Source organism: Protopterus annectens, chromosome 11.part0, assembly GCF_019279795.1.
Source record: "Protopterus annectens isolate FY-2018-M chromosome 11.part0, PAN1.0, whole genome shotgun sequence".
NCBI classification, from domain to species: domain Eukaryota; kingdom Metazoa; phylum Chordata; order Ceratodontiformes; family Protopteridae; genus Protopterus; species Protopterus annectens.
The window spans coordinates 664,057,411-664,071,112 of NC_056745.1; the positions used below are offsets into that span (position 1 = coordinate 664,057,411).

The 13,702-nt window shown below is 34.9% G+C and overlaps 1 protein-coding gene across 5 annotated transcripts in view; it reads right to left on the minus strand.

Moving 5' to 3' along the window:
• Positions 1-1,576: 1,576 nt before the first annotated feature.
• The window catches only part of FGD4 (FYVE, RhoGEF and PH domain containing 4), a 1,935,878-nt gene continuing 1,923,752 nt past the window's right edge, over positions 1,577-13,702 (minus strand). For all 5 annotated transcript variants that reach the window (XM_044088116.1, XM_044088113.1, XM_044088111.1 and 2 more), the window contains 2 exons: positions 4,135-4,278; positions 1,577-3,020 (listed from right to left, as the gene is read on the minus strand). In XM_044088116.1, the coding sequence (XP_043944051.1) occupies positions 2,745-3,020; positions 4,135-4,278 (420 nt within the window). In that variant the 3' untranslated portion in view covers positions 1,577-2,744. The remainder of the gene's footprint in view (positions 3,021-4,134; positions 4,279-13,702) is intronic.

The window sequence follows — 13,702 nt, forward strand, 5'->3', positions numbered from 1 at the left end:
GTTTGCACATAATTCTTCATATTACCACAGCCTGCCTTTGAAAAATGTATTTATGAAAGGACTGAAATAATTTGCAAAAGTAATTATAAATCTACACTGGATTCTAAAAATGACACTGATTTAAGCAAATAATAGAATGTACAGATGGTGTCATGCTGGCAACACATAAATCATGTATTTTAGCAAGTACGTGTTCCAACCATGTGGCCAAAATTTAATAGCAGTTTAGGCAGCCCTAAGAACTAATTTTGTGAACTAATGGTGCAGTTTTCAGCAAACAGAGCCACATCTGAGGGTAGTATGAAAAAAAAACACCACCTGAAAAAAAAAACAATGTAGGAAGTCAGGCAGAAAAATGTAGAACTGCATGCTGGTCTAATGTGCAGCAGTACCATCCCAAATTATTATTATGCTAGTGGCTGCTTAGACCTCAGTGCGTCTCACTTTACTTTCTCAAGGGATACACGTTAAACTCTCTTGAATGGAAAGGACCACATTCAGCTTAAATGGAAGTAACTGTACAGTGGTAGTACTTCATTTTGAAAACATTCCCCTTACTGACTGCACACAAAAGGAAAACATAAAAAAAAAAACTTAAGCAATATTATGATGCAATATGTTGGTCTAAAGCTATACCACCTTCAATATATTTATCTGAAAAAAAAAAACCCTAGATAAAGTGTTTGAAATGAATAACTGTTTATATAAAATCAGAGTAGCATTTTATCTATTCACATGCGAAGTTAGTAGAAAAAAGTTCTGCTGCAGCTGAATGAAAATTAAAAACAACAACAAAAAAAAAAAACACTCAGCATGTCTCGCTGCATAATTACAATCCTACACTTTTTAATCTCTCTGAAGCAAACCCACTAATTTCTGAGCGGACAGATAACTCACTCTAAGGTGTTTAGATAAAATTGGATTCATCCATATTCTCAGTGGCTGCTGTATGATATGCACACTTTGTGGTAGTTGCTAAGTGTCTGATGAAAATCACATAACAGATTGATGTGCATTTATATTACAGTGTCACAGCACCTGAGAGTCAGTTTAGTGGGTGTGTGGGTCCATGTCAGATGGACGAAAGCTCAGTTAACCGATGACCACCAACAAGATGACTTTGCAGAGAGTACGAATCCCCAGCAACGGTGAGTAGTACAAACTGGGAGTTAGTCCCATTCCCTCACTGTAGCACGATCTCAGAGTTGGTATATTTAAGTAGGGGTGTGTGGGGTTCAGACCCCCACATGGGGGGGTGCAGTGGGGCTTGCCCCCTGCTATACATGTTTTAATGTGGTTTTTGAGTGTATTACGGAAATGGGAATGTATTCCGTTCCATCATACACTGACACCATTGTCGGGTATTTGTCCTGTCGGCGAAGTCGTCTCGATGTGGTCATCGGTTAATTGAGCTTTCGTCCATCTGACATGGACCCGTGTGTGTATGTATGTATATATATATATATATATATATATATATATATATATATATATATATATACATGTGTGTGTGTATATATATATATATATATATATATATATATATATATATATATATATATATATATATACACACACACACACACACGCAAATGTATACAATTGTATCTACATAATTATATGGAAATATATATTTATAACACAAATAAGCAAATTTGTACATATGTATTCCTCTAAAAACAATATTCTAGGAACAATATTTTAGGCTCATTCATATAATCCTTATAAAATGTATTAAAAGAAAGCCTAGTGTTTGAATATCAAACTCAAATACTGAATTATTTTTTTTAACTAAACATTCCACTGGAATATGAACATTCCCAGGTTTAAGACAATTCCACCAAGCAACATATGAATTTAACAGGTACTATTCAGCCTTCAGTCATTAAGCACACAAACTCAAGCAGAGTGAATGCATTTTTGATAAATTACAGAGTAGACTACAAAAAGAAATGGGATTTATCAACTGTGGATATTCACAAATTACAACATTTGAGTACTGTTGGCCAGCATTACTAATTTTTTTAAACTGATTTTCAGTTTGAACACTTTATGAATTCCTAACTCTTAGCAGAATTGTGACAGCAATGAGTGAAAATATTGACATATGTCTTGCACAGTTTTTTTTTTTTTTTTGGGGGGGGGCTGGTGATTTGGAATATGGCTGTCATAGCAGGTGCGACATTTTGGTATTCCAAATTAGTGCTAAAAGTCATAAGTGAGAATGGATGAAAAAACAGGCAGTCTGCTGCTGATCATATGAAATTATCTCATGTCACATGTACTTTCTCTCTTTGCGTACTTTTAGGCCTCCAAAAACCTGTAGATACAGGAACCATCCAAGTATCACCATCACCTCAGTCCACCAGAAGAAACTTGAAGATGCACACAAGTATACCAGTCATGAAAGATGCAAAACAACAATCAAATGGGGGATGATGTTCCTGATAAGTAATGTACAGTTTTTAATATAAATTTGAAGAAAACAGGATCACCAGTGTCAAAATTCAGATGCAGTATCATGGTAGTAAAATGTGCAGAAATGACATTGATTACATCAGAAACCAGATAAAACAATATTTAGACTCCAATGCCACTGTATGCTGGATCTTTAAATCTGTAATTGCAACATTTATCCAGAAGAAAAGATACAGTCTGGAGATGACATATTTTGAGGTGTTGGTTGAAAATATTAATGTTGAATTTGGCAGCATCACACTGTATTACACAGGGTTTCTAAAGTTTTAGCTCTCTGCAGTTTTTAGAGGCTCAGACTGCCCACTATGTTCAGCTGTCAGTTCTTGGTTTTGTAGGTCACTCTCTTCAGGTTCTATGTTGTCTCCCTTCACAGCCAGCTTGATAACCTTGAGCCATTTCACCTTCATATCCTCACTGTCTGCTGCAAAGCTGTGTACAGACTTTGACTGAGTCAACTTAAAGCCATGAGGCAATTCAACACTTTTTGATGCATCATCTACTTGGTATCCAAGCAAAGGAATTGTAGTCTGAGCCTTTACATCCTGAGAAAAATAAAAAGGAAAAAGGAGTTAAAACACCACAAAGGTTTCTAGATACTGTAATGCACATTACTCATAGTTCAAAAGCTGGTATACACATTTCCATTTGATTTAAATTTCTCTATCTAAAATACTGAACTATTTGCCTTTAGAATGAGTCTTCTGTCTGCAGTGTTAAATACAAGATACTCCCAGCAAAACACAACACAAAAATGCATAAGCTACAGGGCACATCTCTGGTAACGTCATTTGTCTAATAGAAATGTTTCTCATCATAAAATGGTCCTGATCTCATCGGCACCAACATGGACTAGAAAAAAAGAATGAGTGATGTATTTGTTGCAGCAGTCACTCAAATGGGCAGATTATGATCACAACATCAGTGGGACAAGTGACGGTAAAGAAGATTACATGATTCAGGGCTTGTAACAGTCCATTTATATTACCAGTACCCAAAGCTATCCACTATGGAATGTAGGCTAATAATATTTAGAATATTTTCTTCATGTTCAAATCATTTTCTCTGTATGAAAACAATTCATATCCCAGGACACCATGTTTGTGTCTAGAACCTTTGAATCTTGTGCTTTTTTGTCGTCTGTCTAGATGGCTGATTTCAAACCTCTTTTTTCCCATTAATAGTCATGCATCATTACTTCCAGTGTTACTATTGGGTAGCTAAGTATGTAGCGCTGACTATTTTATCCAAGTAAAGAGACATCAGCTACAGTGTGCACTTTCTGCTATACAGCTATCTGAAATGAAAGTGCACATCATTTAAAATTATTGGATGAAAGACACAATAACTACATCTGTGAGCACATGACATTTTTGTCTGGATTACAATAAAATCGTAATAGTCTTGTAGCGATCAGAAGATTTTTTGCTTTGAATATGGTTCACATTGTTCGGGTCAGTATTTGCAGATACATAACTAGGACTGAGAAACTGAACCCAGATCTCAACAACTTAAATGCTTTTGACATACTGGTCTATTAATCTAGCAGTTTTGTCAAAGTAAATATACTATGCAATAAAATGTTTTCTATCTTACTCAGCTTAATAATGCAAACCAGCATAAACAACAATATGCCTAAAACATAATTCTTAGAGTTACCTGTGGAGCTCCATACATATACAACACCAGTGATTCATTTTTAGGGACGACACACCAGGCTTTCTGCCAGTGCTTGGTCGACTTTTCTAAATAATGAAGGAATCCACATACAATGCTATTTTCAGACACCTCTGCTGATTCAATCTGTTGGAAAACAAAATCCTTAATGATTTTTCTCATTTTACATTAGAAAAACTATAAAACATGTACATACCAGTCTGCACTGCAATATAAATTCTCATGGTACATTAAAACAGACCTTGTAATTGCGTGTGTGTGTGTGTGTGTGTGTGTGTGTGTGTGTGTGTGTGTGTGTGTGTGTGTGTGTGTGTAAAAAGAAGTCTTACATAAAACTGTCTACATCCTAATAACCTTCAGAAAATGCAGTTCTCATTATCCACTTGGAGAATCAGTTGGGGGCTACTGCCCCTGGCTCAGAAAAGATGTAAAAGATAAATTCAGAAGGCTTCTTATTGAAAGTGTAATATACAGTTACAAGTTACAAGTCTTGTAACTCTGAAAAATAAAATGTGACTGCAAAGTAAACACTGTGAATGTCAAAACTCCCTGTAACACCATTAAAGCATTTCTCTGCTGCATGCCACCGATGAGGGTGGGCTGTGTTTCTCACACCCTATTACTTATATATACCAGCTCTGAGATTGTTACACCACAGAGTACATGGAATAATTTATCAAGTAGCAACCTGGGATATAATATACATTTTCATTATCTGCATTTACAGTCTTGCTATTCCAAAATCTTTATAATATCAAAATCCCCAAACTCAGAGAGTATGGCAATAGCAGGAAATGTAGAACATCTTTCTGGGTTCTCTACTATACAACCCCTACCTGAAGCAATGCAAGAAACGCAAGATGATGGTTAAAGTGGCCACAACTTTTTACTTCAGAGATAACATTTATCAGCTCTCACCAAAGGGTACTGGGCAAAAATCAAGAAATTGGTGGATTTTCACTTTCCTAAAACAGCAGATATTCTAACTACAGGTAATGTGAACTTTTGCTACAGGCACACTGCAGATGCTTTCTGTCACCATTTCTGTTCCTGTCACTCAGCAACCTACCATCTCTTCATGCACACCATGAACGGCTGATGAGCTATCTGAATGTATTAAGGCACTCAACACTAAGATTATGATCTCAACTTCAATGGAACTGTTGATGGTAAACATGAACACATGATTCAGTGCTTGTAACAGTTCATTAATATTTCTAGTACCCAAAGTCATGCACTTTCTTACTACTATGTAGTAGGAAAACAAAAAACTGTACACTTCTTCATTATAAGGGTCTGGCAAAAATGGCAACCAGCATTCCATGTTTGTAAACATGGTTTCCAATATCATTAAAAATCACATGTTACTAACATCTCCTTAAATACAGGTATGGTTCCTTTGGCTTGAAAGCTGGTTACTATTTACCACTCCCTGAAGTGACAAGTCCTCATTTAGGATTTCAGACCAGTGTGTAATCTTCCTTCTCCTTGCACAGCAGTCCATCTTCTACCATCTTTTGAAATTTGTCAATCATAACATTCTCTATTCTGTTCAGTAAAGTTTCAGAAGCGGGCATAACACCATCACAGCTCTTTGGTCAATCTATGACACCACTGTTTCTAAAAAGAAAAGTTCTCCTAACAGGATTATTCTCCAAAGAACATATCAAGGTCCTCATTTGCTTTTCCTTTTTATTAATGACGTCCACTTGCTCCTTCCAAACACACTACTACACTCTTTGCTGATGATCTTCATATTTCTCATTAGTGAGATCAACATGTGAGATCCTCTCTTCAAGCAAATATCAGCAACCTCTAAGGATGATCCAGAATTATGGGTTTCATTGTTGAAACCTCTCAAATGCACTCTCTGATTTTGTTATAAATCAACTATACTCAGGCACCGCTAATTGTGTTTAGCAGATCCCACATAGCCAGTGGGTTCCTAGGCACAGTATTTCAAATAACTTGGGGTGTGGTTGAATGTCATACTGTCATTCTACTCTTACACTACACAAGTCAGAAATAAGGTGCTTTCACAAATCAAAATGGCTTACTATAATAAATTTTATTTTGTTGAGATCAGGCCTATCATCATCAAAATGTTTTCTATCCTAGGCTAGACTTTGGTTACTGTTGACGGCCTTGTGGTATCCTGATAGCATCAGCAGATAGTATACTGTCACAAACAGCCGCTTTTTCAAATTCTAGAGAAACCCACTGATTATTCTCACTAGTAATAACAGACTACCTGTTACACAGAGGTCAGCCTACACTTCGTGTGTTTTATGTAAACTGTTTATAGCTAGACAAAATATCACCCTAGCCTCAGTGGCAAACCGTACTTGCTATGATCATAGGACAAATGGTGCAGTTCCTGTAGATAGGGCCTTTTGTAGCAACCTTTTCTAAACTAGACCTACATATATGGAGCATACAACTCTTTGCCTTAAAGAATATTATGAATGTAATGTTTTAGAAGCAAGCTATTCTCTTTTTAACCACTTAACTAACCAAATGCAGTTTTCGGAACTCTGGCAGAAAAGATTTATTCACAGATCTGAGAAGGGTGAATCGAGAGTAAAGCTACATATTTGGCTGTATGATGTTTAACACATGTGAATAATGTACACATTCTGTCAAAACAGATGTTTATTTCCTATAACTTGTTGCCTGTCATAGTGTTAACTAACATTTTATATTCTATGCAGTACTTCATGACTGCATTACATTGTCTAATTTTTATGAAAGCTTAGACTTATTTTCTCACACTCTTTTAATGTCAAAGTTGTATTCAGTAGCCTGCTTACCATTGTGGTATTTATGTTAATTTATATAAAAATCTGGTGCCCAGTCTATGGCTAAACAGGTCTATGACTTGATCAGTCTTCTTTATTACCAAGTAGGTAGATAAGGAAGGTAAGAAGTAGCCTAATCATACAAAACAAAACTCAAAGCCACTCGATAAACGTCAGAGTAATACAAAATAAAATACTCTAAAGAAATAAATAAAATTCCAATCAACATGGCTGAAAACAAACTATTAACTTTAATAAAACAGAAAATGTAAAATATAAGGCAAGCCTTTCACAGATACTCAATCTACTTCTTCAGACCACATAAAAACCACTAAAGGAAGAGCATTTAAAAATCTAACAAGGTCCAATCATTAAAACACATGCAGTCAGCTGACTCATGAATGAATCATCTGGTCAAGTGTTCACTATAGGCCAAGCCCTCAAAAGTGTACTTTAATGACACAGGGGGCAGGATTTCAACATTGGCTTCACTTAAATCATCCCATTCAATCCTGGTGGAAGGTGTGCTTGTAAAAGTAGTATCCAGTGCAGCTCACGGCATTCTGTTATATTATTCTGATCTCCAGCTCACGGCATTCTGTTATATTATTCTGATCTCCACCTCACACATTCAGTGAAGTCAACTCTCAGCACAAAAAAACTTGAACGAGTGATCACTACCTCATTCTAATACATGCTTGGCCAGGGCATTAGTTACTTTCTTTTTATTTATATCATTTATATGCTCCATGACGCTTTCTTTTAGCATACAATTCGTTTTGCCAACATAGAAGGCTCTGCAGACAGTACAGTCTGCATAACAAACCAGATCTTTGCTCTTAACTGTCAGCATAAAAGTCTCTCTATTATAAAACCAGCACTGGGTTGCAGAAATCAGGTGTCTGTTAGACTATACTTACATGCCTACAAGTGCAGCATTTAAAAGTTCCTTTTCGATCAGTGAACTGTAGCCTCTGTCAAGTTATCCCGATAGCACAATTGTCATTCAAGGAAAAGGTTATTCCTAAAACAAAACCTAGGAGAATCATTGCTAACCTTTCTGATGTCAGGGTCAGCTTGTAAAACAGACCAATTCTTTTTCAAAATATTACATACTATGTTCACATCACTTGAATAGGTGAGACAAACCCTATTCTTATGACGTGTACCAGCAGAAGTAGCATCTCAAATATTATCATTCCTGAATCTCTCAGAAAAGTAGGGTCTTCCACCACTACTCCTAATATGAAGTACCTCATTCATGCAATGTTCAGTCTCATGTAATTTATATCCTTGGGCTAACAATTCATTCTTAAGAAGTCCAAAAGCTGCAACCAGGTCAGCATCACGTAGCCTCATTATCTGAAGGAATTGTCCCTTCATAACATTTCTAGTAATATGACCAGGATGCATACTGTTTTTTTTTGAAATCATGCAATAGAATAATTACAATCCGTTACTCTCGGTTAATTGAGTTTAACAATGTAAAAACAAAATAAAAAATAAACTCATTAAATCAATATGTAATTGATACTATTTTAGTTAATATGGATATGCTGTTTCAAAATCAAGAATGACATCCTGGTGCTAGTTCTTTTCATATATTGTACAGTATTTGGGTAAAGTTTAGAAAGCAGTATATATAAACTGCTACATTAGATACAATATATAACATAGCACATTTGACTATTGCATTTTAATAGTGGGAGAAAATCAATCTTCTAAAGAAAAAAAAGGATAGATGAAATTAGAATAAAAGCATCTAATGTTGTTCAAAGAGCTGAAATGACACTAATGATCTACAACAAATTGTGAATAGAAAAACTATAAATATAAAAAATAAGTAAAATGAATAAATATTGCTTCCATACAAAGTCTTGCATCATTTTAGTTAAATTAAGAGAGGTCTCTCCCAAATAAAATTGATAAATTTTAGTTAAGTTTCTTACCCATGAAATATTGCTGCTATTGGCACTAGCAAAATCATAATGTTTATAGTCCTAACATAAGAAACAATCAAAATTCTTCGCAAGTCTGATACAGATTGCAAAAGCTGACAATCTCATGTCAAGGGCCATCTTAATAGGCTCAAAACGTATTCTTTGCTGACTAATTTAGTTGGGTTTATCGTAAGACATGGTGCTAATTGATAAAAGAGTAAGAATAAAGATTTAAAGGGAGCAATTAAAGGTTAAGCTTGCATGCCTCGGTGAGGGGTGGAGAAATCACATACTTAGCACACAAAATATATTGATCTTCCCAATGGAGACTGGAGAAAAATGCACTATCTATTCATTCCATGTCGGACTGTGTGTGAGCTTACATCACTTACAGGACTGAGTGAGTCATGCACAATGCCTGAAAATGCATACTTTTTCTAGGTGAACAAAGGGATCATTAGAAACAAATAAGCAAAAAGAGTGACTGTAAGGTGGAAGGCCCAACGGTCAGTTTGAGTTCAAAGAAAAAAATGGTTGAGACTTATTAGCAATGTCTTTTCCTCTCACCTCTATGTAGTGAAATAAATTTTCCACATTTGAAAATTAAGTTTGGCAGCAAGCATTTTATTTTAGAAATAATATAGTGAATTAACAAGTATAAATTAATATTAATAAAAAAAACTGTGGTGGTGGTGCTGCGGTCGCCTCATAGCAAGACGTTGTCCCGTTCGATTCTCAGCTAGAGCATCTTCTGTGTGGAGGCATACGTGAATGGGGCGTGCCTTCATTGAAGATTGTGCATCAGGGCTGGTAACCTGGTACGTAAAAATCCACTACAAATCATTAGCGGACCGGAGTTCCGCTGTGGCGACCCCTAACCGGGAAAAGCCGAAAGACACAAACAAACATAGTGAATTAACAAGTATTTTTCTGGACCAACATAATATACTTCAAGCTACAGAAATTTCATTTTTATCAGCTATTAACTGGGGTTGATCACAAGGTATGACACTTGAATCTTCAATAAATAGTGCCAAGCTTCTCTGTTTCACTGTATTTAATATTAAAGTTTCAGAAATATTTTGCTTGAATTATTGTAATTAAAAAGATTTCCTGTAATTACATTATCTCCTACATTTAGATTTAATGGTACCAAAGTAGCACAGCATTTTAATTAAATATTAAGCATAATAATTGCAAATGTGTATATTCAGCTCACAACATACAACCATATTTCCTTTTTTGCATGGAATAAAATATGCTACTATAACATCAGAACTAAAACCACTATTTGTATGTCAAAAATGATGTTTGCGAAGCATCTGAAAAGTTCAGACAAAAAAAAAAATAGGCTTGTGAACTGACATTCAGGAGTTCAGACTTCAGCTGTTCCATTACCTGTGCATGTAAAGATTCACCCCAAGTAGAATTTATTTCCAAATATGCAGCAATGATGTTCAGAAATATAAACTATAAACCTCAACAATGCAGAAAAAATAAAATAAAAATAAACAAAAACAGCCCAAAAGTGCAAACAGAATGACCAAGTGGCAATATGTAATTAATTTCTTATTTGGGGTATGTTCAGAAATATTACCAAAACATGACAAACAGCTTTACAAACATAACCTACCACTTGGGTTACATGGCCATTAGAATGTGCCAAGAGTCAGTAGGACATATAACAGCCTCTGAACATACATGTAATGAGTTGTCATTACACATAAAATCATGAATATTTTACCATTATCAGACAAATTTTTTTAAATGAGCTGAAAGGCGGCACTACCCACTGGAATGACCATGGCAATATATTGGTGTCAACTTTAGTACTGATTTGCATATTAATGATTAAGAATTTAATGCTACAATAATATCAGATCACAGATGGTTATTTTAAGATTCTGGGTAAATTTGAATCTGCATGATGAAGCATAATTCTTGAATATATGACCTTTTATGTACAGTTATGAAATGTAGGTTTTCAGAGGAATTTCAAGGTGAAAGACCGGCATGTTGCTTTACATGCAATTGTCATTGGAGCATATGTATTACTTATTTTCAGGGTTAGAATGCAGTAAATGAACAGCTTCTATCTGTACTGCATTTTCATTCAAGTACAACTACACAAAAAAATTTTATGTAAATTCTTAGGGACAAAATGAATATGTTTCCATTAGGGTTCACTATATAACTTCCATTGAAGGTGAGGAATATAGCACATCTCCAGAAGTTATCTATATTTTGTCGGAATTACATCAGAAGAAAAATCCTATACATATATACAAATATTTCAAGCACGAGCATTAATGCCGTTCTAGCCTGCAAAAATAACAAAACAGTTATTTCCATAATAAGTGTCCAGGCTGTTAAAAAATATCTTAATGATTACTTGCATTAATGTAGTTTGATAGTCTGTTCCATGCATTAGCTGCTCAAAAAGCCAATTAGTCCACTTCTCATTCCTATATAATCTTCTACATAGGTTGCTGGATGATTCCCTACTACTTTTTGATAATCCCAAACATTTGCAGAGATAGTCATCTCTAAATGCCCTATATACACCTGAATAAGATCTCTTAAATATCTATAAGAGATACTGTACAAGTTCAGATATTTTATTCTTTCATAATAACTTAAATTTTCACACCCATGGATGCCCTTGGTATATTTTTGCTGTACTATTTCCAGTTTACCATGCTTGTTTTCTTCTAAGGTTTCTATACTATTATTCCATATTCAGGTCTGGGCCTAAAGAAATTAACAAGCAGTGACTTCATCATTTCTGATTTCTGAGGTTTTATACATCTTTTTATGCAATATATAGTTCTATAACTATCATTAACCAATTAGCTGATATAATTAGAAAAACTCAAAGCTGGATCCACCCATATACTCAGATCTTTAAATGAATCTACAGTTTGAATCCCTGTGTGCCATATTAAATATTCACCTTTCAACTTATGTCTCCCAAATCTCATATGCTTAGTTTTTTATCTATTTATCAGCATAGTATTCTCCTGTGCCCAAATGGTCAATTTAGTCAAGTCCATTTGCAGACATGTCCTATCTCTAACACATGTAATCAGTTTACCCAATTTTGGGTCATCTGCATACAGACTGAAAACACCTCAGATGAAAAAGAGAGGTCTGAAAAGTACAATCTAAACATGCAAGGGTCTAGGACAGAGCTCTGTGGGATACCCTGACTATAACCAATAATTTCACCTGTCCAATTGCTGCATGATACTTGCCATGTACTATTTGTAGGGTTTATATCAGGTCTTCGAAAAACCTTTCCACTGAATGCTACATCATCGACACGTATTCGGCGAAATTCACTTCTGCGAATAATGAATACTTAAAGAGCAAAGACGTAGTTGGCTAACTACATAACTTTGTCCTTTTCTCCACTGTAGTGCGATCTTGGAGTTGGTATATTTAGTTGGGGGGGCACAGCCCCCCACACGGGTGGGTTTGGTTTAGGTCAATTTGGGTTGCAGGGCAAGTATTTATTTGCCCTTTAAGTATTCAGCGAATTGCGCAAGCAAATTTCTCTGAAAACATGTTGGCGATGTAGCGTTTGGTGGAAACGTTTTTCAAATAAGTAATATACACCTTTATTTGAAAGCCGTCCAGCTATCCACCTTATCAAAAGCAAGTCAATACCTAGTTGTAATTTATTGATCAGTGTTTGTGTATGACTCTGTCAAATGTTGAAGTTAAATATATACAAATTACATCAGAGCACAATTTTTCATTCATAGCTATTATGTTATTATAGAACATCACGTTACAGGTGGTAACAGATCTGTTTTCAACATATGCATGTTGATGTATGGTTTCAAGTCCCAACCTTACCATTTCTGCCAATAACTTCTCCAGGAAATTTTTTTTGTGGATTTTTTTGTTCGGATCACATTATATGAAGAAGTTCTATGCATATCTTTATACTTTAATTAGCAAAGTGTAGTCTGCAGATGAGTGCCATGAACTATATTTTCTGAGATATTTTCTAGAAAATTTCAAACATTTTGGAGATATAGTTAAACATTGCTAGGTACTACCAGCAATGCCTATATAACCACTGGGATGCTCTGCTTATCCATAGTATTATAGCTGGTATTTTGGTTAAAGTTGTATCATTAAAAAACTGTATAACATATTCATTTTCTGAATTACCCTTACATTCATCGAGCTACTTTTTAAATACTAACAGATATTACATACACCTAACATGTTTACAGCATTGCAGAATGCAGGGGAAAAGAAAAACTCATGCTCGTATCCTGAGTAGAAAGAACAACAGTGGGCCTGTTTCTCTTTAATCCTTCAGGGGGCTATACAAATATAAATAATGAGGCAGTCTCAAATAGTCTGAAAAACTTTACATAATCCTCCCATTACAAAATTAAACTTGATGAAATACAAGAAATGCCTATAAGCCTTTGTTCACAGTTCAGTATTTTGGCTTCAGTTACCTATTGAGTAACATATCTTTGAACACTTTGAATTTTTAAGCATTTTAATAACAGACTATGCGGTTATATTTGAAAGCAGATCTCACTGAATATATAAATAGTGGTACTTCAAGACAGCAGACTTTTAAACAAGAAATGTATCATGCCCACCACGTTTTAAAAATCTACATAATTTTCACAAATAAATTTATGCTTTGACCTATTATACATACATCCTTAAAGTATTTTACAGAATTAAATTTCTAGTTCCTCAGTGTTAAACTACTAGTGTTTCTTACAAAATTTATAGCTGCAGTTTTACTTACATTTATTATGTTATTATTCTTGCATC